At 43.5% G+C, this 26978-nt stretch overlaps 2 protein-coding genes across 14 annotated transcripts in view; one reads left to right on the top strand and one right to left on the bottom strand.

Moving 5' to 3' along the window:
* Positions 1-17116, top strand: part of caskin1 (CASK interacting protein 1) — a 444274-nt gene extending 427158 nt beyond the window's left edge. For 7 of the 11 annotated variants that reach the window (XM_069907320.1, XM_069907330.1, XM_069907325.1 and 4 more), the window contains 3 exons: positions 1223-3067; positions 9531-9912; positions 11794-17116. In XM_069907320.1, coding sequence (XP_069763421.1) covers positions 1223-3067; positions 9531-9912; positions 11794-11932 — 2366 coding nt within the window. In that variant the 3' untranslated portion in view covers positions 11933-17116. Of the gene's footprint in view, positions 1-1222; positions 3068-9530; positions 9913-11793 lie in introns of those variants that run through there. The other 4 variants (XM_069907321.1, XM_069907327.1, XM_069907329.1 and 1 more) reach the window with 2 other exon arrangements.
* Positions 17117-23743: 6627 nt separating this feature from the next.
* traf7 (TNF receptor-associated factor 7) overlaps positions 23744-26978 on the bottom strand; it is a 56179-nt gene continuing 52944 nt past the window's right edge. For all 3 annotated transcript variants that reach the window (XM_069907331.1, XM_069907332.1, XM_069907333.1), the window contains one exon: positions 23744-26922. In XM_069907331.1, the coding sequence (XP_069763432.1) occupies positions 26908-26922 (15 nt within the window). In that variant the 3' untranslated portion in view covers positions 23744-26907. The remainder of the gene's footprint in view (positions 26923-26978) is intronic.

The raw sequence follows: 26978 nt of genomic DNA, 5'->3' as shown, positions 1-26978 counted from the left end.
AAAAGGGTCAACGTGAATAGGCTTTTTCAATTAAGAGTGGGGGATATTCAAACCAGAGGCCATGGTTTGAGATTGCAGGGGGAAAATTATAAGGGGAACATGACGGGAAATTTCTTCACGCAAAGGGTGGTTGGGATGTGGAATAAGCTTCCGGCAGACGTGGTTGAAGCAAGGACGTTATTTACATTTAAGGAAAGACTGGATAATTACATGGAGGGGAGAGGATTGGAGAGGTATGGACCAAGTGCTGGTCAGTGGGACTAGGAGGGTGGGGATTTGTTCCGGCATGGACTAGTAGGGCCAAACTGGCCTGTTCTGTGCTGTATATGGTTAAATGGTTTTGAGCTGTAACATTGGCAGTTTTCTCAGATGCTGCCAGGTCTTGGACGCTAACATATTTTCTATTTCAGATATTTGTTTCATTTTTGAAATCCCCAGGGCTTGACAAGACGCTCCCTCAGACCCTGAGGGGGGCTAGTGCAAAATTGCAGGGGCTCTGGCCTATTGGCCTACCATCATGCGATGGTAAAGTTGTCCAAGACATTGGTGAGGCCAAATTTGGGAGTACGATGTGCAAATTTGGTCATCCATCTCCAGGAAAAATATCAGTAAGATTGAGAGTTGTAGAGATTGACTAGGATGTTGCCTGGACTTCATGAACTGAGTTCAGGACAAGGGAAAAGTTAAACAGGTTAGGACTTTATTCCCTGGAGCATAGAAGGAGCGGAGATTTTATAGCGGTATTTATAATTATGAGTAGAGACAGTCTAAATGGAGGTAGGCTCTTTCTGCCTCGGGTGGGCGAGAAACAAACCAGAGGTGATAGGGGAAAAGTTTAGGGGGAATTCTTCAGAGAGTAGCGTGAGTTGGGAACAAACTGCGAGCTGAAGTGGTGAATGTGGGCTCAATTTTAACATGAATTAGAATTCGGACATTGGGTTGCAAGGGGTGTGGACAGCTATGGACTGGGATGAAGCAGAAAAATAGTTTGGCATCGACCAGAAGGGCTGTAATGGTTTGGTTTAAGGATGTTAGAGTGCTTTTGCAGGTCAGACAGGTGCCCAACATCAGTCCTTGACTGAACTATGGACCTCGCTTTGTGTGTGTGTCATTGTTTCTGCAGAGGAACCCATGCATTGTGAGGTGGGTTGCCAACCCACAAGGACATCTTGGTTGACTGTTAAAGCCGTTGGAAGACATTATTTTTATTTTGTTCCATTAGGTCATCAGAAAAAGTTTATGCTCGCTGTGAAAAAGCTGGCCGAAATCCAACGCGCCTCCAGGTACGACTCAGGCACCCTGAAAAAAAAGAAAGCCCCGCAGTCCTTGGAGATTGTGGCCATCGAGTCTCCTCAGGGCGAGAATGCCGAATGCCAATCACCCAAGATGTCCACGTTCCAAGACAGTGAGCTGAGCAGCGAGCTGCAAGTGGCCATGACCAGTGCCAGCGAGGCCAAGGACCCCAGGCAAGCCAGCAACCACGGGCCACCTGCGCCGGAAGGGCCGGGGCCGGGCCAGGAGAGGGACGGCGGCCCCAAGGCCAAGCCCCACGGCACCGCTGCGGCCGCCGGGAGCCATCTGCAGAGAGCGGCCCTGTCGCAGAGCCAAGAGAGCGTGGAGGGGCCCGGCCACCGAGCCGGCTTCGCCAACCAGCCCCTGGACCCCGGCAAGCGGGCGCACCGCCCAGGGGGGCAGAGGGCCAGCGGGCCCCCGGCGCAGGGCAAGCCGAGGGGGCCCCTGTCCACGTTCACGCCGCCGCCGCCGCCGCCCGGGCCGGGCTCGCCGCCGCCCCTCCTCAGCGTGCCCCAGGCCACGGCCAAGGTCAAGCCCATCCCGCAGCTGCGGCCGCCCGAGCGCCCCATGTCGCCGCGCTCGCCCCCCCACCGGGGCTTCGCCTACGTGACGCCGCAGCCGGCCGAGGGGGCGCCGGCCGTGCCCGAGCTGCGCCTGCCGCCTCCGGCCGCCCCCCAGGACCCGGCCCGGCCCAAGAAGCGGGCGCACAGCCTGAGCCGCGCCGCCGCGTCGGATGGCGAGCCGGAGCGGGACGAGCTGACCGTGCCCGAGGCCGGCCCGTACGCCACGGTGCAGCGGCGGGTGGCGCGCAGTCACTCGGCCCGGGCCCCGGCCGCCGACGCCGGCGTCAACCGCAGCCAGTCGTTCGCGCTGCGGCCTCGGAAGAAAGGGCCGCCGCCGCCGCCCCCCAAGCGCTCCAGCTCGGCCATCTCCAGCACTCACCTGGCTGACGGCTTGAGGCGACCGGAGGACGAGGACGAGGAGGAGGAGGAGGAGGGCGGCGGCGGCGGGGCGGTGGAGACCGGCAGCGCGGGCAGTGTCCGCTCCATCGCCGCCATGTTGGAGCTGTCGTCGATCGGCGGCGGCGCGCATGCGCTGTCACTGCGCCGCTCCTTCAAGGCGCGGAAGCTTGTGGAAGGCGAGGAGCCGCCGCCGCCGCCGCCGGCGGGGGCGGGGGGGGCCGGGCTGGCGGGGGCCGGGCTGGCGGTGGCCACCCCGCTGGCGGCCGTCAAACGCGGCGCCATCGGCCTGGACGGCGAAGTCATCAACCGCCGCAGGACCATCAGCGGCCCGGTCACCGGCCTGATCGCCGCCGCCCGCCGGGACAAGCCGGAGGCCTGCAAGCAGGGCCTGCCGTTCGCTGAGGAGGGCCACCTGACCATCAAGCCGCGCTCGCGGCCCCCGCCCGACCCCTTCGAGGTGAGGAGAGCCAAGGTCCGGGGCGGCCGCGAAGGCCCCGCCTTCCACCTCGTCGAGTCGAGCACGGTGAAGCGCAGGGCCAAGGGCCGAGGGGCCGAGTCGCCGCCGCCGCCCGACGACGACGCCTTCAGGAGGAGGCCCGCGTCCGACCTGGCCGAGGCCGACACCTACCCCAGCTTCCTGGCGGTCGGGGACCTGCCCCGCAGGAACAGCGAGCAGCCGGTCAACGGCGAGGCCCGGAGGCCCGTCAAGCCCCCCGTCTCGCCCAAGCCGTGCATCAGCCAGCCGGCCAGGAGGCCCGGACCACCGCCGCCGGCCGCCCGCAAGTCCCCCCTGCCCGGCCCCGCCAGCCCAGGTACGGCGCGCATCCCCGCTTTATTGATCCTCCACAGGCAGGCTTGCAGGGGTCCCTGCAGAGAGTTTTATATACCCCACCCCAGCATCCTGCATCCCCCCCCACCCCGAGCCAATTAAAAGCATGCACAGTGCAGAGGGCTGCAAGCATCCTGCATCCCCCCCCCAACCCCCCCACCCCGAGCCAATTAAAAGCATGCACAGTGCAGAGGGCTGCAAGCATCCTGCATCCCCCCCCCAACCCCCCACCCCGAGCCAATTAAAAGCATGCACAGTGCAGAGGGCTGCAAGCATCCTGCATCCCCCCCCCAAACCCCCCCACCCCGAGCCAATTAAAAGCATGCACAGTGCAGAGGGCTGCAAGCATCCTGCATCCCCCCCCCCCAAACCCCCCCACCCCGAGCCAATTAAAAGCATGCACAGTGCAGAGGGCTGCAAGCATCCTGCATCCCCCGCCCCCAACTGCACCCACACAATGTACAGAGCCACATCCAAAGCTTCTCCCCTTTTCCACACATCAATGGTCTCATGAGGGGCTACCCACAAATTGGAGGAACAGCACTTCATCTTCCATCCAGGTGGCATTCAGAGCAAAGTAAAAACACTGCGCTGGAGAAACTCAGCAGGTCAAACCGTGTCCTTCATGCAGCAAAGATAACCAACATTTTGAGTTTGAGCATGAGTAGAGACAGACTTTACTCTATAAAATACACGGTTTGACCTGCTGAGTTTCTCCAGCATTGTGTTTTGGCATTAGCATCGACTTCTCCTTCCCTCCACCTCTTCCCCCAATGCCTTTACCCCACCTGTCACCTTTTTACATCTGTCTCCTTTCACAGAGCCAAAATTAATTTTCACTTATCCAATTAACACCTTTGTCTGTTGGTCTGGATTCCCCCCCCCCCCCCACCTCCCCTTTCTCCAGTGTTTATTTCAGACACCTGCCTGATTTTTACTCATACCTTGAAGAAGGTGTTCAGGCCTGAAACATCAGTAAGTTATCTTTACTGCAAGACTGGCTGAGTTCCTCCAGCTTTTCTGTATGTGTGTTTCACTCCATTCAGCAAGATTCCAAAAACAGGAGAATGGTCACAATGTCCAGCTATGTGGTTTAGTCCAGCCATTCACAATGGGGACCACAGCACATTTAAGGGGGGGGGTGGGTAGAAAATGTGCCATGGACTGAAATAATAAAACTTTTTAAAATGTTTTTTACTTAGTTAATAGGAGAAAAATATGGAAGAAACTCACTAAACTTGACTGCTTTACAAGGAAGTGGGCCCATAAACTTTTAGTAGAGTCCTAAGAGGCCATAGCAAAAAAAAGGTTGAGAATGGCTGCTTTAGAGTATAGAATCATTTTTTTTCTGATTCAGTCAGATGATCTTGAATTTGAACTGTTCAAAAGCATTGCAGGAACAGTTTTGGGGAGGGGGGGGGTAAAATTACACCCCATGTCCTTTTCTCCGAGATTCCATGTTCCACTCTTACCTCCCCAACCACTCTTCCAACCTCTTCGGCAATTCCCTTTGCAAAACCTTCCCTCCATCTTTTCCCTTACTTCCAGGTGAGGCAGAGCTTTACGTGCATCTCGTCTAACCTATTGCATTTAGAATACTCACTATTGCCTTCTGTATATGAATGAGACAAAATGCAGATTGAGTGACTGCTTTGCCGAACCCCTACACTAAATAGCCAATCATTTTCAGTCCCCCGATCATTCCCACAATGACATGTCTGTTCTTGACCTTATCCATTGTTAGGGTGAGGCCAAATGTATCTTGAGGAACAACACGTCATATTCCTTCTGAACAGCCTTAAGCCTAATGTAATGAACTTTGATTCCTGATTCCACTGTTTCAATCTTTACCTGCTCCTGTAAAGATTTTTCTCCCTCTCTCTAATTTCACTGAACAATTTTTTTCATGAGGTTTGCTTCCTGAAAAAATGGAGATTATGATAGATGAGCACAAAGATCATTTCAGATTTGCTGTATCACGTAAGAAGTTGGAGAAACGTTAAATCAACTTTTATTGAATTTAGCATATTTAATAGCATAATGATGTTGACACATTGTGTCAATTCCACTGACGTAAATCTGTTTTGCTGCTGATTTTTGTTTGTACTCAGCATCTGATGCCTCTCATGTCAGTGTCCAACTATAGTCAGCCAGCACTGGATGGATTCCAGTTGCCATGATACCATTTTTCAATGTTTCCTGGTGAAATCTTTCATATAACCATATAACCACTTACAGCACAGAACAGGCCAGTTCGGCCCTACTAGTCCATGCCGTAGCAAATCCCCACCCTCCTAGTCCCACTGACCAGCACCCAGTCCATACCCCTCTAGTCCCCTCCTATCCATGTAACGATCCAGTCTTTCCTTAAATGTAACCAATGATCCCGCCTCGACCACGTCTGCCGGAAGCTCATTCCACATCCCCACCACCCTCTGCGTAAAGAAATTTCCCCTCATGTTCCCCTTATAATTTTCCCCCTTCAATCTTAAACCATGTCCTCTAGTTTGAATCTCCACCTTTCTTAATTGAAAAAGCCTATCCACATTTACTCTGTCTGTCCCTTTTAAAATCTTAAACACCTCGATCAAGTCCCCTCTCAATCTTCTACGCTCCAGAGAAAAAAGCCCCAGTCTGCACAACCTTTGCCTGTAACTCAGAGCCTGAAATCCTGTCAACATTCTCGTGAACCTTCTCTGCACTCTCTCTATTTTGTTTATATCTTTCCTATAATTTGGTGACCAAAACTGTACACAGTACTCCAAATTTGGCCTCACCAATGCCTTGTACAATTTCATCATAACCTCCCTACTCTTGAATTCAATACTCCGATTTATGAAGGCCAACATTCCAAATGCCTTCTTCACCACACCATCTACCTGAGTATCAGCCTTGAGGGTACTATTTACCACAACTCCTAAATCCCTTTGTTGCTCTGCACTCCTCAATTGTCTACCATGCAATGTATATGACCTATTTAAATTTGCCTTTCCAAAATGTAGCACCTCACATTTATCTTGTTCATCATGGACTGCATGCACTAAGATCGGTAGGGAAGACGACCAAATGTGAATGCAGAAAATAAATTTTCAATTGCACGGTTTTGTCTGCATGAAGCATGTTAAAAACACGACAGGAAATCACAAAAATAGGTTATATCAAAGAACAGTAGGATAGGAAAATTTTAAGGTAATTTTCATGTTCAGCGGCCCTCAGTTGTGGTTTCTCCCAATCCCTGTCTCTCCACTTATCACACCTTCTGTCCTATCATCTCTGGGTCCCTCTCCCCCCTTCTGTCTCCAACTGCATATGTAATATCACCCTCCTCCCCTTACGCTTGATAAAGGATTCTGTCTTGCAGCATTGACTGGCCATTTCTACTCATGGATGCTGTCTGATCTGAGTTCCTTCAGCACTTCCCAAATCACATCTTCAACAGTCTTTGAAATTGGATCCCCAATCTTCCAGTACAGTGAGCACATCAGCTAACGACTGCACAGCAAGCTTCCGCATGGCCAAATATTAGGCTAGAAATTCAGTTTCATGATGTAGCTTATTTCAGTATCATCCTGAAGAAAATATAATTCCAGCCCAAGTGAAAAAACAGTAACAAAAATTTGACTGAGTATTCCTGGGATGAGACTTTTTTTTGTTCAGAAGGCATCAAGTAATATCATTCTCTTTGAAGAATTGTTCAGTAAATTAGTTCATGTTATTCTTGGAGCCACAGTTACTTGTCACTCCTGGGAGTGCCAGATTGATTTAGGGTGACAAATCGCTAAAGTAAATCTTATTCTTTACTTTTAATCCATTCCTTCTTGGATTCTTCCATGATTATCCGATTATATTAATTTTCAGCCACACCCCAGTCGAGGGAGCAACAGGTAGCATTTCACACCATTAACCTTTCTTCAAGACTTCATCATCAAAATCTACAATTGCTACAGGTCATTCCTCAATTTGTCACTCACCTGAAATGTAAACTTTGTTTCCCTCCCTATTTGCTGAGCATTTCCATAAAACTTTATAATATTAGCAGTATTTTGCATTTGCAATTACACAAAACCCCAGCACAGTAAAATGCACAGAAATATAATCAAAGGTGTGTTGAGTCCCTTCATGGAGAAATGAGTACACACCAATATTGTAGATTTTATGAACCATTATAAAGGAGGAACAAGTTGATGGCCAGAAGGATATTAAACATCCATCTTCACCTTGGAAGATTAACAATTCTGACCGACAACCTTTACACAGAATTGCTCCACAGAATTCCCATAAATTATTGTCTGCACTGTTTTAATACTGCTGAGTAAAAAGAAAACTGGTTGCCCTATCTCTACTTAAACTTGAGAATGTTATATGCTCTTATACTTCACAATGGTTTCTTTTATAGATAGCATTATTTTTGTTGTTTAGAACTCTGCAGACAGCATGACAAACAAATTAAATTTCGTGAACTAACTAAAGACCTTAATCAGTTTGAGAAGGGTTCAATATTTTGGTTCTGAGGTAGATTTTTTTCTTTGTGTAGTAATGACCACCTTGTTTAGCCTTTAGGATGTGGGTTTTTTTTTCAGTCCTGAGTCTCCATGGCAACTTTTAAAAGACTTAAGATAATTATATATCTCCCTTGTAAAATCATGACTCTCCAGAGAAGTGATGTTCTGTAATTTGCAAAATAAACAAAGCAGCTATTATTGTCAAATACTTTCTATAGAATTTTTAACTAGAGTACTAATTGAGTGCTAATCTTTGAACTTTGAAATATTGGTTAAATTACTAGACCCAGACCCATTTGAACTCCATTTAAAATTTACAAATAAAATTGTGCCTAACAGAAAAAAAATGTCCTTCTAGCTGATTCATCATTGGAAAAATCCAAAGGGTTCACAAATAGCCTTCAAAGAAGGAAACTCACCCTACTACGGTGCAAAATGCAATCGACTAGAGGAACTCGGCAAAGCAAACAGTGTTAGTGGGAGAAAAGGAATAGTAAATGTTTCAGTTAGGAACCCTTTTTCTAGACTGAAAATTCAGAGGGAGTGTAGCCAGTATAATGTGGACAGGATTGGAGGGAACAGACAGGCCAAGAGGGGATTGGTGAACCTAAAAGAGTTGAAAGCTGACAGACAGACGGGAAGGGTGAGGGGTGAAGCTGCAAGACAGAGCACACCAGTATGGTTGACTTTAGTCAATCTTAACTAATTCAGCAAAGCATTTAATTTTTTTGAAACTGCATCTGGTTTGTAAAAAGGATTCATCACACTTTCTAAGAGCATCTAGAAAGATTATAAATACCAGACCCACAGAACAAACAAAATAAAGGTAGTTTTCTCTGCTTGAAGCTTTGGCTTTTGACATAGTGCCTCACTTAATGTATTACTAGTATTCTGTGCTGTTCCATCAAGAAGTATTACACAACAGTAGAGCATCCCTCTGCAAGTATTGAAAGGAAAGCAAAGTTATGATCAAAGTCACTAAAACCTCACCGTTCCTTTCCCCTCATTAATGCTTCTTGTCCCATTGAGGTCTTCAGGTCGTTTGTTTATTGCATATTACTCTCAGACTAGGAGAAGCCCGATATCCCATCCAATCTTTCCATATGTTATTCCATGGTTCTGCTGTTAGTATGGTGAAATTTATAAATGGCATTCTTGTGCTGCTGGTGCCTGGCGTGTAATTTGCTTGTCCTAACATAGTTGACTACACAGAAACCCAATGATTCCATCAGAGTGCTGCTAAGATGGATGTCACATACCTCCCCATGACTGAAGGTCAAACCTATCCCATAAACCATCCAAGTTAGCAGGTCGAAGCAAATCTGAAGCTTGAATATGTGGTGCACATTCACAATGTAATCTCAAGTAATACACAAAACACGTACAGTCAGTTACAGAAATACTCCTGGTATCTGGCACCTATGGGATTTGGTAGATGCCAGATAAGTGTTGTTTGAGACTTACAATGCTTAATTAATACAACGACATTAAGAATAAACCGTTTAAAAGATAGAAGACAAAAATACTACTTTTACCATTTTAAACTTGCGGACTTTTTTCCTCGATTATTTGGTCGGTTGCTTGAATTCCAGATACCAGGTGTTTGACTGTATATTGATATAACTTTTATATTCATTCAAGACTTTTAACTGAGGAATAGAATGAATTGTTAAAGAAATAGAAACTTGTTCTAATGGGAAATTTATACAGTACTTTGTTGTTTCACGAGATCCCAAAACATTTTAGCCAATATGAAGATTTTTGAGTTCAAGGCTGCTAGCCCCTAGCATCATTAATGTATATTAGACTGCTTCTACATAGATACCTTTTAGATCAAATATCAACTGCAAGTTAAGAGATCTTATTTTGACTTAACCTTGTTTGGATACAATCTGCGTAACTAGCTTTTATGAATATAAATTTCCTTATCCCTCTTTATTTCAGAGGTAAAGCATGGACCAGCTCCTCTATCCCCTAAACCAATTCTACCTCCCCCTCTCACTCCACCCAAGCCCATCAAACCTCACATCATTCTTCAGTCGCTGAGTGCTGGTCCAACTCCAGTTCCTTCCCCTGCCAAGCAACCAACTATCAAGGCAGCAAGTACACCAGCATCCCTGTGCTCAAGCCCAGCTAAACCAATTGTCGCTGGTCCACCGCAACAAGTCCCGGTCAAACCACCGAGGTCTTCAATATCCGGGCCATCCACAGAGATGGCCACCACAGATGTAGCACAAATGAAGCTCGAGGAAACCAGCGCATCGTTGGCAGCCGCTTTACAGGCTGTGGAGGAGAAGATTAAGCACGAGGAGGGGCAGAAAACAGAGTAAGTCTGTCAATATAGTTACACTTTGTGCAGTGGGTACACCAAGGTTGACTGGACTTCCCTGTAACTGAGAATGGGAAGACATTTCCCCTCTTTGTTTTTGTACACATCCCATGTGACAGCATGTTGAGCAGAGCCAATGGAGTTTTTAAAATCAATCCAGTAAACAGACTGCTCATTATTCCCATCTATAAAGTACTTTAATCAAAGCCCTTCACAGGACTGCCATCAGGCCAAGTAATATTGAGGTGATCAAAAGCTTGGCCAAAGAGGAGGGTTTAAAGAAGGATCCTAAAGGGGGGAAAAAAGAAGCAGACTCTGTTTTTAAACAGAGTAACTATATAAATGTTGAAGACTTGTATGCAGCAGGAGAATGCATTATTTCTGTCAGCTACAAGTAGACCCCTCCCCACCCATTTCCTCTTATCACAGGGATCCGTCCCACCTTCTCTCCCTTGTCCGTTCATCAATCCATACCCACTTCTCCACTTTACCCTTACACCTCCTCCCTCACACTATCCAAGCACCTACACAGCCCTTCCAGGTGAGGCAAAGACTCTCAAGCACCTCCACCAAAATCATTTGATGCGCTTGATGTGGACTCCTCTCCATCAGTGAGATCAAGTGCACACTTGAGGACTGTTTCATAGAGCATCTGCACTCTGTTTGTAATGACCCTCCCGAGCTCCCAGGTACATGCTAATTCACCCAACACGAACTCGAGAAACAACATCTCATATTCTGCCTGGCAGTCGACATTGAATTTTCTAATTTCAGGTAACATCCCCTCACACTTCTTACAATCTACTTCCCCCTCACTACCCTTCCCCCCCCCCCCCAACATTTTTGTCCCCTTTCCCACACATCCCCGCCTAGCCTCCTACCCATTTTCATCTCTCTTCCTTTCTCATTCCATCCTCTTCCACCCACATTTCACCAACAGGATCCTCCTGGTTTAATGTGGCCCAATTTACCATTCACATCCCCCCTAATAGGATCCATTTTATTCACTTTTAACACCTTCTCTACTTATCAGATTCCACCACTGGCAGCCTTTGTTTCCCCTCTCCCACGAGGCATATCCAGGATCACCCTGCTCCTCTCCGTCCACCACAACAGTGACCTCCCAGTACCCAACCATTTCAATTCTGAGTCGTGTCTGTCCATAGCCTTATGTACTCTCCCACCCTGACCACTTGCAGATTGGAGGAACACCTTATTTTCCATGTGGGCACTCTCCATCCAGATGGCATTAATATTGACTCCTCTGCTTTATGCCAAACTTGCTCACCTTTTCTTTCCCCTTACCCACCCAGCCATCCCTCCTCCCCCTCATTGCTGCTGTCCCATTCCTCCTTTCCTCCCCTATCATCTGCCTTTGCCGCACCCCTCTCCCCCTTTTTTTTGTTCAGACACCTGCCAGTCTTCTCTCATACCTTGATGAAGGGCTCAAGGCCGAAACGTCGGTTCTGTATTTTTACCTTTGCTACTTAAAGGACACGGTTTGACCTGCTGGGCTTCTCCAGCATTTTGTGTTTTTACTTCAACTGCGGTGTCTACAGATTTTTGTGATTTACATCACCCTGCATGACATCTCCTACATGACCATTTATTCTCTTGCCTCTCTCCCTTTTTCTGCCACCTGCCAATCTACTGCCTCTTCACTCCTCCCTTATGGGCTCCTGTCCAACCCCTTCCACCCTGTCCACATAAAACTGACCATTTCAGCCCTCTATCTTGAAGGGTACCGACCCAAAAAAGGTCAACAATTCATTTACTCCCATTGATGGTGCTCATTGTGCTGAGAGTTCCTCCAGCAATTTGTTTTTGCTTTATGCAGCAGAAATTGATGCCTTGGTAATTCAGTTTTCTAATTATCAGATTTTGTGGAAATGAAGCTTGGACTGTACTCTCTCTTACCAGAATTTCCTCAGAGGTGAAGAGCACAGGCAGCATCCTGGACGACATCGGCAGTATGTTTGATGACTTGGCTGATCAGCTGGATGCAATGTTAGAATGAAGGAAGGATGAGAAGAGAGATGGCAGGAAAACCTCAGGACTCAATGTGGGCACAATGATCTTTGAAATCCTACCCAGACCGGTCTTGGCCACAATTTCCCTTAATGGATCACATTTGATTTTGTTTTAATTTGCACAGTTCACCAAACAAAAGTATGTTTATATTACCTCAAGATCTTCCTCCATGAAGATCTGTGAATTCACTGACATCATCTTTCAATGTAAACAAAGTCTCAAGATTTGGATTTGAAGCGGAAAGAGAGATGGGAGGTTGAACTCTTACTATTGATCTGAGATCTTGCAAACGTGAAAATGTTTAAAGTCCTGAAGTTAAAGTTTAAAAAGGCTATTAATGTGAGATGCAACATGTACACTGTAAGCATGAGAAATAAGATAAGGTTTGTAAAACATCCATCACCATTGATGGAAACTTAAACAAGTGCACAAGGACAGAGTTGAACCGTGGCTTTAAATTTCAATTGGTTTCCTCCTTGGGTACAGAGCCAGAGATTGAAACTCCAGAGATAGATTTAAGCGAGCCTGTTTATAGTACTTTCTAATTCATAGAAAGTTTAATGCAATTGTAGCACAGTGGTTAAATTATTAGACAAAATTTGATTAGAAGTTCAAATCGCCACTGCATCCATAATTAAATAAACTTGGATTAAGAAACTAGTATCAGAAAGGATTGACCACAAAACTATCTGATTGTCACAAACTTTCTCGAGGAATGAAATCCCAGACTAGCCTATGTGTTACTCCAGATCCATCATCGACATGATTGACTGTTCACCACCCACTTAATCACCCCACAGTTCACTCCGTTTAAGGACAGCTACAGATTTGCAACAGATGTTGGCTAGGCCAGTCTTAATGAAAAATGTATTGTTAGTTAAATAGCACAAAGTTCAAAATCTCAAAAGTTTCTGTGGAAGAGAAACAAAGTTAATATTTCAGACCTTTTGTGAGATTTGATATGGATGATTTGAGTGATTAGTGACAGGGATACCAGCATTTCTCGATTACCTTTCGTGCCTTCAAGGTACTGTACAACGAATGAAATGCTTTTGGAAGTCTCATCACTATTGTATTGTGGGAGCATAAGATTTATAGGGATATTTAATAATAGGTTAACACAACTGGTGAAGACACCTTATGGGGTAACAGTCAGACAGAGATATAGAGTTGCTTTAATCTGTAATTAATAGATAGGTATCATGCGCAAGACACTATCACATTTGATAGTTATTTCTCAATTTGAAAGCTACATTTAGCTTGTTTAGGGACTACTTAGTCAGATTTCTTGCTCCTGGTCTCTACCCAATGACTCAGAAATGCTGGAGGAACTCAGCCGTTCTTACAGTGTCCATAGGAGGTAAAGATATATTACCGACAATTTGGCATATCTTGAAGGGCTCAGGCCAGAGATATTGGTTCTATTTCTTTACCTCCCATGGACGGTGCAAGACCTGCTGAGATCCTCCAGCATTTGTTTTTTAAACTACAATCACAGCATCTACAGACTTGCATGTTTCACTCTATTGAGTAGAGACTCCTGAAACAGTTGATTAATTTGCCCTATTCACTGTCCAAAGTCACAAATAGACAACAATTACTTAGATGAGCCGGACAATATTTAAGCAGTGGTCGGAGAGCACATTCCAGAAGAAAAACACAAATGAAAACACACAGATCAAGATATATAAAACAACAGTTCTCAAATAATTAACAAAATTGCACCCTTCTATAGAAAAAAAAATGGATAACTTGTATTTATTTGGTTCTTTTGCAGAATTGGGTAACGTGGAGGCATTTTTAATACTTTTTAAGGTTTGTACATGGCAGTTAACTTGCATTCAGCAGAACCCACAAATCTTAGGATGGTGCCAGATAATAATTTCATTAATGGCAGTGACTCGAGAGAGAACTTCCCAGTTCTTGTTCAATATTGAGTCATGTTTCTTATCAACAAGAGAGAGCAGATACTCTCCCAGTACATTAGAGAAAGTTTCAGCCTAGGAATTTGTGTAATGCACATTATGTTCAGGGGCAGATGGTTTGGTGAAGTGGTTAAGCTAGAATAAAATAGCTCATCAAAGTATTCAAAATATCTTGAAATCATCTCCATAGAATTCATAAGGATAATTTTGGAATAATATGATACAAAAAGTTAATTTTGAGCATTAGAAAATGAAATATAGTTTGGCAAAATGCTGGACAAATCTTTTTCCACCCATCTAAAATAGTGAGGCACAAGTGGTACGGAATAAAGCAATAGCAGTCCAGAATCTTTGAATAAAGGGTCAGCTAAGTGGCACTGAGCATATGTCAACCCTTTGCACTCAAAGCAATAACTAATGGAATCCAACTTCTCAATGTGCTTTGTTCAAATGTGGAACAGTACAGCACAGGAACATGGCTGTCAGACCACGAGGTCTGCACTGAACATAATGCCAAATTAAACTAAAACTTTGCTGACCCATAATCCTCTTTTCCCTGCAGATTCACACGTCTATCTAGTAACCTCTTAAACATTACTGTTGTATCTGCTTCCACCACTACTCCTGGCACCCTATTCCAGGCACCTAACACTCTTGTGGGGCAAAAAAGAAACTTAGCCCACACATCTCTTTCAACCTAGAGTTTGATATTTTCACTGGGGGGGGGATTCTGACTGTCTACCCTTTCATCATTTTATATTCGATCATAATTCATTCCAACACTGGAATGAATGACCCTGCTCATTTGCTAAAGAGTATCATAGAATCTATCAGATCCATCCAAAAGAGCAGGAGAGGCCTCATCTCTGACAATCCATTGCACCTTTACTACTCCCATGAGGATCTATCTGAGGAATAAATTTCTCCATCAGAAGTGTTCATTGAACATAATAGCCTTCTCGAAGCACGTATTCCATGCCTGAAAATAGGTTAACATTCTTGAGGCTCACCTCCACTGTTGCTGTCTTTAAAATTGTTGAGATCCGTAAGGCTCATCTTGTACGGTAGTGTGTGTGTGTGTAGGATTGCAATCTCTAACACTGCCAGAGATACTGTTGGCCAAAGTTCCAATCAAACTTTGGTTTGTCAAGGCAGAAGATGTGAGATCATCCATTATCCATAACCCATATCCACATGAAGCTGTAAAACAAAAAAAAAAAACAACTGGTTCTTGGTGAGTTAAGATTGCATACGTATTGCTCATTTATGATTTTAATCGTGTTATTCAATTACAAAGTTGAATTCACAAGTTCAAATCAAAACATTAATATAAATAATCTCAAAAAAAGGTGCTTTTGTTATATTCTAGTGTGTTTTTGCCAAGAGTCCCTATTGCACAAATTCCAACCATTCAAGGTACTAAAGAGCTGGGGAGCACATTGCATTTTTACACACTGACCCAATGTCATGTCAGGCCACCACTGTATTACTATAGATGTTTCTAATGCGATCTCTTGGGTAGAAGTAATTTTTCACTAATCTGTACAATCAGACTAGCAAGAACATGAAGTGAAACTCAAAGGAAGAGCCCATTTACCCCCATGTTGTGAATGAACTCCTTGGTGTACCAATGTCAAGTTCAAATGGCTTGTTATGACATGCTTTTACGCTGCTTTAGCATATTCACAGATCAGATGTACCACGTGGATGTGCCCTAAAATTTAAATCATTTCCCTTCATCTTATTGCTTAAGATAGTCAAGTTAACTTTCCATACAACCTGTCTGGTCCGTTTTCACGTTTTCATGGTTCAGAGTGGAGACTGAATGATGCAAAATTCAAGGCAGTGCAGAATACACTCAGTTATTACCAATCCCCACCTCAAAAATATTAATTAGAAGCAGAACATATATGTAGTCACGCATGCACACACACACAAATGACTGAAATTCAATGGTTGTAGGCTCAAATATCCCAAAGGGCTTTAGTTCAGGTTGCACTAGCTGGTAAGGTGATGTTGGAAGCTCAAAGTATTTGAGCCAGATGTGCATCTTCTGCCTCCCTGTGGCATGAATAATGCATTACAAAACAAAAATCTATATCCATAAAATTAACTACAAATGTCCACAAAAGACGATATAAAGTGAATTGCTAGGCTTTCTGAAAACCTCATCACTTTCCTTTTAAGAAAAAAATATTTAAAGTATTTGTGAATGTTCCTGTTCACAGATGAGAGATGTTACTGACCCAGAATTCTATATTAAATGATATATTAAGAGGATTATTCTAGCACAAGATGAAAATAAACTCCTCCTGTAAAATTCTACTTTATTTTGAAGCCATTTTTAAATAAAATATATATAAATGATGTTTTTAAATTGTCATTTTAATTTTGTTGATTATTTTTCTTTTGGTGTTTTTATAGTTGAAGCAGAACATTGTATGCATTTTTTTTAAATGAACAATGACGTGCCTTGTTTACGTTGAAGATTTTTTTGTTAATTGCTTTATGATGTTGAGTTGTATTTTGATTTTTAGTTGTATGGGTGTTCAGGTCGAACACACCTGCTGTAATAACAAATGTACAAACCATGTATAAAGTCTGGGGTAATGCCTGAATTACAATGAATGCGTCTGCCTGTGGTTTGAAAAAAGTGTCAATTGTAATTCTTGGATTTAAACTATTAATTGTCTTATATTGTGTCCAATGACCCAGTGTATTTGTCAAAGTTTTGAAATTTCTTCAAAGCCTGAAAAATTACCGATGTAAATTGTAAAAAAAGTTACAAAAAATTTAGAAATCCCATAAAAATTGTATGACTGTTATATTTTTATTAAGTTATGAAACTATTGTATTTCCATTTATGTAAAGCTATGCATCTTGATGCTTCATGCTATCCCGTGCGCTACTCAAAGTGATTTAATGTCGTTGGGTGTGTTGTGTTCGAAGAGGATTCCATTTCTTGTCAGTTTCACCTGCAAGAATCAACTTCGATCTTACAGAAAGTTAGGAGAGAGACATTTGTCCACTCAATGTATTCTGGGAACCTGGTTTATTTTTATCTTGTTTAAAAAAAGGGACTGTGTTTTGAATGGATTTCCTCAAGTGGGCTGGTTGCAAAATGTGTTCGTCCTGTTAACTCTGCCCAATGACTGTATCATAGCCATCAAGACGGGCAATGTGGCAGTATTGTGCTTGACTGATTGCATTTACTGCCATTGGCTCTAAATAAATGTTAAAAGGGCTATCTGTCTAACTTTTTCCCTTCATTTAAAAAAACATCTTTGACAAGTAGACATGTGGCTTGGAGTAAAGACAGCTAAAGTTTACGAGATTGATTCCTGATAGTGGTGGGTGCCTTGTGAAGAAATTGCACAAGGTTGGCCGACAAAAGAATGGACGGTGATCTGATCGAGACGCACAAAATGGAGAGATTAACGGTGTTGGCCAAGATGCTATTTCCTCAAGGTTACAGAGTTTACAAACCAGCAGAAGAGGTGACGTTGCAGATGCTGAAAATCTGCAACAAATCCTCCACTACTGGAGGAAGTCAGTAGATCGAGCAGTACCGGTGAGGTGGGAAAGATCCTGAATCAGGACACAGTGAAGAGGGAAGTAATAATGATGACAGTAGTTTTACATATAATAAATTAGGTGTGATCAAGAGTCCCGTCAACCACGTCGAGGGGAACCCATAGCTCGGGAATAAAGAATCCATCCATCCCTCACCCTCTCTGCAACTTCTTTTCTCTTTCACACTTCTTTCTATAACCTGCTTAGTGTTTCCAGAATTTCTTGATAATATGCCTCGACCTAGATCTCAAAGGCAGAAAGTTGGAGTACAAAAAAGAATACTTGTTGCAATTAAATATGAATTAAGATTAGAGGTGTAGTATTATTTGCAGTTGTGACTCTAAAGAAGGATATAATTATGGAAAAGAATCTCGAGTTAACAAGCATCCGTCTGGGACAAAGGTGGGAAGAACTTTTGGCAGAAATGGATTTTATATTTTCTACTCAGCAGATAAAGTGACTGCTCACAGTCCATTTCCCAGGATGGAAAATTCTAGAATGAGAGGTCATAGGTGAGAGGAGAGAGATTTAAGAGGCACCTGAGGAGCAGCTTTGTCACTCTGCCAAATAAAGCCAATAGAAGCAGGTAAAATTACAATATTCAAGACATTTGGGCAGATGACAGGGGGAAGGGATTGGAAGAATGTGTATTAAAGGCAGGCAAATGGGACTAGCCCAGAACACCATAGGCAGGTAGGGCCAAAGAGCCTGTCTATGTTGTCTGATTCTGTGACTGCACAACTAAGAGAACTGAGGGTGCTGAGCAATTGGCAACGTTCAAGATGGACAATAGATTTTAGACCAGGAAAGGATATTAGACTCAAGATAAAGGATGCCAGAACCAATCCCTGATGATCTAACAATGCTCTTGTGTCCATTGACCAAGTGAATCCAAACTCGATCCACAGATGGAAGTATAAATTACAACAATAAATTGGAATAAAATGAGAGAAACATAACGACATCATGAGCAGGATATTTTCCCATGAAAATTGAAACGGCACTGATCGCACAGCTCCAGTAAATGTGAAGGTTAAGGGTTATTCTAAGGTTGAGGTATAGCCCAGAATGTAAAAGGCAGCCAGAAGATAAGCATTACCTTGAGTGGGACTATTCTAACCAGTAGTGAGTAACTCCCAAAGCCACAGCTGTGCAACCTCAACCTTTGTTGCTGTAGGAGACATGGAAACACAGATGTTAAGAAGCAGACTTGGCTGGAAAGTGTACACAAAAAGCCCAGAGGAGACTTAAACAGAATTCAGACAGAGGAGGAGGAGGACATATTAGACACATATGAAATAATGTTGAGACTGTAGCAAGGAGACTTGGGATAAGTATAGGGCATAATCCATTGGGGTAGGGGTGGGTGTAATGGGGGAAGACCGCTTTTATCTGGTCTTGAAAACTAATAAACCTTGTCAAAGTATAGTACAAGCAGTTACCATAAGGAAATTAATTTTCATCTGACCTATTTCCTTGAAACATTAGATTTTCTTTAAAAGATTTACCAGTACCTCTTGATAGCATATTTCACAGTCTCAGACTGCCCCAAAGCACTTTGCGGTCAATGAAAACACGATGGAAGTTTGTTTAGTCACTGTTACAATGTCGGTGGCACTACACACAAGCTTTCAAAACAGAAGTGAATGAGTAGCTTAGAGATGCATCTTTACCTTTGCTTACATAAAGGCACTGTTTGACCTGCTGAGTTCCTCCAGCATTTGCGTGTTTCTTCTCTTTACCACTGATGTCAACAGAGTCCTGGGTTTTACCTTGGGATAAATATTGATTTATCTGTAAATTTCAGCCAGGTAAGCATGTTCTCAACATTACTTTTTTATTAAATGCATGTACTTCACCTAGTTTAGTTCCACAGCAACCAAGATCTTAGATATACACATCAAGGCCCACACTTGGGATCTAATTTTGGCACTTTCCCATTCTAATTCTTTTCAAATGAAAGTTAAACAGGGCCCCTTTTCCCTCATTAAATGCACGCAAGTATGAGAGGAATAGACTGGATGATTGCAGGGAGCCGATAGGCCAGAGTATGGGAATGGGTAACCAGAGGACATAGGTTTAAGGTGGGGGGCAGTGTGTGGAGGGAGAGAGAGAGAGAAATTCAATGAGACCCTGAGGGATAACCTTTTTTTTTAAAAGAAAACGGTAATTAGTGGAGCATACCATAATGGGGGAGATCTTAAACAGTTTTTTTTTGCATCAGTATTTACTCAGAAAACTGGCATGGTGCACGAGGAAGGAGGGGAAACAAACGGTCATGGAATAGATGGAGATTAAGGAGGAGGAGGTGAATAAAGGTAGATAAACCACCCGGACAGGATGTGATATTCCCTCGGATCTTGAGAGAGACTAGTGTAGAAATTTTAGGGGCCCTGACTAATATATTCAAAATGAACTTTGCCACGGTTAAGGTGCCAGAGAATTGGAGGATGGTTCATGCTGTCCCATTTTTCAAAAAAGGCTGCAAAAAGGTAATTGCAGGTAAATTATTGGAAAGAGTTCTGAGAGACAGAATATATAGGTCTTTGGACAGTCATGGGCTGATTAAGGCATGGCTTTGTGCGTAGTAGGTCACATTTAACCATTCTTTTAGAGTTTCTCAAGGAGTCTACCAAAAAGGTAGGTGATGGAAAGGCTGTGAAGGTTGTCTACATAGACTTTAGTAAGGCCTTCGACAAGGTCCCACATGGAAGGTTAGTTCAAGTTATAACACGAAGTATCCTTGGAGAGGTTGTAAACTGGCTGTGTGGGAGAAAACAGAGGTTGGTAGTAGATGGTTGCTTCTCAGATTGGAGGCCTGCGACTAGTGGTGTGCTTCAGGGATCTGTGTTGGGTCCATTGTTGTTTTGTGTTGGATCAGCAAGTTTGCTGATGACACTAAGACTGGAGGCACAGTGGACAGTGAGGAAGATTTTCAAAGCTTGCAGAGGGATCTGGACCAATTGGGAGAATGGGCCAAAAAATGGCAGATGGAGTTTAATGCAGACAAGTGTGAGGTGATGCATTTTGGAAGGGCCAACCAAGGTCGGGCATACACAGTGAATGATAGAGCACCGAGGAGTGCAGAGGAACAGAGAGATCTGGGTGTCGCAGGTGGACAGGGTTGTGAAGAAAGCTTTTGGCATCCTAGCCTTTATAAATCAAAGTATTGAGTATAGGAGTTGAGATGTTACATTAAAGTTGTTTAAGACATAAGTGAATTCAAATTTGGAATATCGTGTGCAGTTCTGGTCACCAAACTACAGAAGGATATCAGTAAGATTGAAAGAGTGCAGAGAAGATTTACTAGGATGTTGTTGTGTCTTCAGGAGTTGAGTTACAGGGAAAGATTAAACAGGTTAGGACTTCATTCCCTGGAATGAAGAATGAGGGAGATTTGATAGAGGTTTACGATTTTGAGAGGTAGAAACAGAGTGGATGCGAATAGACTTTTTCCACTTAGATTGGGGAAGATAAATATGAGAGGCCATAGTTTTAAGATGAAAGGAAAAAGTTTAGGGGTAACATTAGGGGGAACTTCTTCACTCAGAGAGTGGTGGGAGTGTGGGATGAGCTGCCACCTGATGTGGTGAATGCGGGCTCGATTTTGTGTTTTAAGAATGAATACATGGATGGGAGAGGCCTGGAGGCTTATGGAGTGGGAGCAGGTCAACGGGACTAGCGAAATGATGGTCGCCACAGACTAGAAGGGCCAAAAGGCCTGATTTCAGTGTAACAGCATTCTATGGTTCTATAGATGTAAAGCACGAAAGTCTCCAGACACCGTGGTTGAAGTAAAAACAAAATGCTGGAGAAACTCAGCAGGTCAAACAGTGGACTTTAGGTGGCAAAGATAAAGATACAAAACTAATGTTTAGGGCTTGAGCCCCTCATCCAGGTATAGACAAAATGTGGGCAGGTGCTCACCCAAACAAATGTGCCTGCCCACATTTTGTCTATACCTGGATGAGGGGCTCAACCATAACCAATTTTATCTTTGCTCTATAAAGTACACTTGTTTGACCAACTGAGTTTCTCCAGTGTTATGTTTTTACTAAACTGTTTGAATTTCTACTCTGTATGTAGCTGAACGGGTTAGAACCAAAATGTCGACAATTCCTCCATGCGTCCCCCACTGATACTGCTCAACTGAGTTCTTCCGTCAGATACTTTTTTGCTCCAGATTCCAGCATCTGCCATCTACTTTAGAGGGCAAAGAGGGAACAAGAAATGATAAAAACCAAATTCTACTTTGATACCGCTTTACATTCTAATGGAACTCAACAGGGTTGAGACGAATACAAGACGAATTTTCCTCTGCTCCACACAAGGGCAGTGGTCAAACAATTGTCAATATCAGCCCAAGTAATCAGTGAGCAGGTGAACCACCAAAGCCACGTTAAATTATACCATTGTCACAGTTAATCTGGGTTTTCTGTAAGCTCTTTTGTGCATCTAAAATTGGGCTGGAGCGGGGCAACTTTTTGCAAGTTGCCTGGAAGGGATGTCAAACTGAGCCTTTCACTCTGTCCCTGTTGTAACAGTAAACAATTCAATCCTTTGCAAGTACAGAAGCAGGAACATCATGTTACAACTGAAGGAGTTGTACATGAGAGTGAACATAGTGTAATTTTGCAGTTTTTGTCACCCAGTTGCAGGAAAGATATTATGCGGGAAAGGATGCAGAAAACAGGAACAGGACTGGTAGGCCTGAATTATTAAAAGAGGCTGGGACTTTTCTCCACAAGAACGTGGATGGGAAAGGTTGAAAGGAAAAATGGTGGCGCTGCCAGAGCTGCAATAACAAAAGCAGTGCCGCGGTTGCAGATCTGGGGAGCGGAGACACAGCGCTCCAGCAGGCTCCAACCACACAGTCCAAGTGACGTCAGCTCCGTACAGGTTTTAAACTGCCTGTTGATGGAGTGGACGGTGGTTTTATTTAAAAATTTTGCAATCGCGGGGCCTGCGCCCAAGATGGTGGCGCTGTGATCGGCAGCAGCCGCAAAAGGTTGCAGACTCCGGGGGAGCAGAGGACTGGTGCAGGGCACCAGAAAACAGGGAGAACACCCAGTTTGAGAAGAAGCAGAGGAGACGACCCACGGGACGGTGAACATGGCAGCAGAGCAGTGAGGGGTTCTGAGGCTGAAGAACCCACAGGCTGTGGGCTGTTGGCAATTTGAGGCGAGGAACTCCCGCAGGCTGCAGGTGACTGTGGTCGAGGGATTTGCACCAGGCTGTGAATTGTTCGAGACTGGCTGAAGACATACCAGGTATTGGAACTAGAAGACGAGAGGGTGCCGGGGTTCCCTGCTTGTGTTAGAGGCTCGGATCTGGAGCTTGGGCAGCTGATGGTTTGGACTGGACTGTGTGTGACTGTGAAGGCTGCAGCAGTGCTGGATGTAAATCCACGCTCAGGGACTTGGAGGGGACTCTCTTTTGCTTCCCTTTCTCTGACTATAAAAGGTGCGACAGGCGATGGCGAATCTGTCTGCCTTGTGGCAGATGAAAGCAAATTCTGTGTAATATTGCACTGTCTTTATTACATGACAATAAAGGAATCTTGAATATGGCCAAATGGGACCAGCCTTGACAGTATGGACAAGTTGTGAAAGAGTTTTGAGCTCCATGACTCTATGCTACTAAAATGTAGTTGTTTATTATCAGGAACTGATGCATCAGACAACACAAAACAACAGAACTACGTCATGGATTATCAGAACGGAAGAGTAATAAGGTCTTCTCTCACTATATATTGCAGTAGCAGACCGCACAACCATTTAACAGCTCCATCCCAAAAGATCATTTCAGTCCTAAAATAGATGCAAATACCCAATAAGAGAGAGAAAAAAAAAATCAAACTTTTGCAAACAATAAGAAGAGCTGTCCTACCTGCTCGTTCAGGTAAACCATATGGTGTTTCCAGTGAGCTGCCATGGCTTACAATTTCATTCAAAAGGCAGCATTTCTTCGGGACAGCCTTGGAAATCATTTGCACATTCTGGTTTGCAGGCTCACGAGATTACTTTCCTGGCTAGTGATGAAAGAGCATAGAGCAAGATGCCAGAGTGTATTTTCCATTAAATTTGGAGGCTAACATTGCAGGAGGTCCAGTTACAGCAATTCTACTCTGGGGTGTGGTAGCATTGTGGGCTTGTTACTTGGTTCCTGAGGTCTGGACAACGGATCTGTACACAGACCACTGTAACTAAGCCTGGTATTTTCCGACATTATCCCATCTGATAGATGAAGTAATTACTATACATGGCAAATTCAATCCTTGACACATTTAAAATAAAACACACAGTCAGGAGGATGATTTATTGTTTTAAATAGTTTAACAAAATAATAAAAATCTACAGTCACATAACACATCAGTTTCACAATCTCCTCAACATAATACAGGTGCAAAATTATTGAAAGGAGCTTTGGTTACTTCTCTAGATTATTTGGGTACCAGACAATGCTTGACGCAGAGGATAAATGGATGAACATTCTTGAAGTGGTTGACAGCAGCTATGACTTAATGTTGCAGTCGCCCAGCAGACTGGGGGCTTTGTACACAAATTATAATGGCACCTTGATTAATGCATTGCTGACCAGCCACATTGATTGGCTCAGAAAGTACTGCCCTATGACAAAAGGCAACTCTGGAAGCAAGAATGGGTTGGAATGGCAAACTGAAACCCACACATTGATCAGGAATGCATTTGGCAACAAATTAATTTTGTTTCAATTGAACGCTTCAGTGATAGCCCAAAAGAATGGTTCAAATCCCATTTTTAAGCAGGTAAAGGGTCTGCTGGCTTTCAAGTACTGAAATCCTGAAAATAAACCAAATTAGACATTTCTGGATAACTCCACAAACCAAAACAATGGCACCCCTTTCTGCTTTGCCCTTTTCTGCAGTTTTTCCAAATGGAAAATTCTTTAAAATGTTTAAGATTTTAAAAATAGGCATTTAAGACAGACATCCTGTTCCAATATAAAATACATCCATGCTAAATCTGTATACGCATGCAATGCAGAATTTAAAGTCGCATGAAAGCAGCCCTTCAACAGGTGCAACACCAGCTAAGCTGCAGTTTTCTTAGTATACATAGACACGCCATATCTTAGTTGTATGGGTTGGGGCTGCTGGTTACCCTGTGCGTTCAACATCAATAAACACTCTCTCACCTAGAGCACCCATGATAAACTGTAACATGTACCCAACTCGTTCAGGTAGACTCAAACAACTAATGCAGTGACTGGTGTTTATGAGCTAAATGCAGGTACAGTGGGCTTTAAAAATTAGGCACTTATCTCATTACAAAAACTTTTAAACAGGCTAATCTCGATCAAATACACTCTGTGGATACTTCCAATCATTTGTGTTGAAACCGATGTTTGTGTTGTAAACAACAAATGTCCAACTGTAATTCTCATGTACACAGTTAACATTCAATATCCTGAACATGGCTATTGAATATTGATTTTCATTCACAATCTTAAATCACATGATATTTATATAAATGATTCCTACTGAAATATTTGATATAGTCAAATTTGTAGCAGGTGGATCCCTCCTTGTCCTATGTTCATTGATCTTTTCTAACTCCCAGAAGCCAACAACTTAGATGTACTTTAATAGAGAGCAGCTGAACAAGTTTAAGTTCTAGACTGTGTCTTCTAGTTTTTCAAATCATCTGCCATATAACATTGAAGACAACTGAATATTGAGAGATAGGTGCTTTGCTGCATTAAAGATTGCACCATATCTGAAGGGTTTTACTATATTTAATAGTAAACTGTACATCGTGATGGAAAGCAGCAGAGGTTTCTTGTGCGGAAGAGGCAGCTTTGCACACAAATGCATAATTCGCATTGTATATCAGCTCCAGGGCACTCCTCAGTGTGAAAAGCCACTTCCTGGTGGACTGTGCATTATTTTTTTTTGCTATCTTCCGAAGCCGGTATCCACGAAGAAAAACTGGAGCCTTTCACACGACTTCTTTCCTCAAACTCTCTCAAGTTGTTGACTTTGTTGAGGTACCAATGTGCTTTGTCCCACGGAGTCTAGTCTCTAAACTTCTTCCTCGTGCTTTCAGGCAAAAATCCATACAAATGCAATATTTCTGATGAATATCGCTAGATATCAATCCAGAGTGGGAACCCTGGACGAATTTGAGCTCTCCTAATTTTTGGAGGGGGAGAGAGAGCGAGAGAGAGAGAGGGCAAATACAACAACCCTCATTGATACCCTGGCTGACCTGACTTTACCCGGAAACTGTGGCTCATTATTGAACCATTCTGTACTTCACTCACTGAGTTTTGTGGGAGGTCCATTCGGGAGGAAAGATTTTCAAATTTTGAAAACAAACAGAAATGGACTACGAACGATTCCATTTTCCTATTCACATCACTTAATCATCCCATCAAAATTCACTTACAGTATGTCAAAAATCAATAATTGCACAACACTGATTGTTCAAAAAGCTTGCCGCATCCTGCCCGATTTTAAAGCCTTGCTAATTTTAATTCTAACAGCAATTAGGTAAAGGTCCTTATTTAACCACTATAAAACAGGAGTGAGCACATAGCAGCAGTAGATATTACTTTCAATGTGAAATTGTTGTCATGTCTCAGCTGTTTAGAACATTGGCAAATTATGTTTTTTGGAATACTGGATTTACCAAACGAGGAAGCAATGGTGAAGAAATCGTACCTCATTACAGCTGTTTGCGACAATTTGCTTTAAGAATGTATTCAGAAGGTAAAGGGATCACAGCATCAATGACCATCCTGGCTTGCAATTGTACAAATTGTTCTTGTAAAAAGTATATACGGATCAAATGAAGGTTGGCTAATACATGGGTTGAAGGTTTCACTTGCCTGCGACTCATGAAGTAGCGGTTCTGCGGGTGCGCATTTCAAACAGCACCAAGTAACATGCAGAGACTGCATGGCCATTTAAAGATACAGTCACCCACACATTTTGCTGCTGTTGACTGCACTTTAGAGTGCCACAAAAGATTCTCCAGCAGGATTAATTTCCAATAGGGCAGAATAGTTCCGGACCATTTGGTTGTTCAGATGCGAGCTCCTGAACACAGGCTCTTTATACCAATATTCACTAACACACTTGTACATACAAAATTATGAAGGCCAGTCTATGGTGCACATCTTAGACCATCTTGTGCTCATCTAAACCGCTGTCAATCAGTTTAGTTCCTTTGAGAACTTTGTTAACTAGAGTGCACTGGCAACTTGGAAGTGTCATTTCCCCATTGTAAATCTGGATGCAGTGTCTTTCAGCGCCCACCATGCTGGTATGACTTTAAAAAAAAAATAAATTGGACAGCAATCTTACAACAGATTGCACAGTGTCAGCCAACTTGAGGTGGCATTTCTCTCATTTGAGCACAAATCTCCACATTAGAAAGTCAAGCCAGACTGCTGCAGTGCTTTTAGAAGATGTTGCGTCCTAACAGGTCCAGACCTGGAAGGGAGAAAATGAAAATGTTAGCAGGCTCCTGGCAAATAAAGAATTTCAGC

Source organism: Narcine bancroftii, chromosome 12 (assembly GCF_036971445.1).
Source record: "Narcine bancroftii isolate sNarBan1 chromosome 12, sNarBan1.hap1, whole genome shotgun sequence".
Lineage (NCBI taxonomy): Eukaryota > Metazoa > Chordata > Chondrichthyes > Torpediniformes > Narcinidae > Narcine > Narcine bancroftii.
The sequence above is the reverse complement of the archived record's forward strand: the minus strand, read 5'-3'. Positions and strand labels throughout refer to the sequence as shown.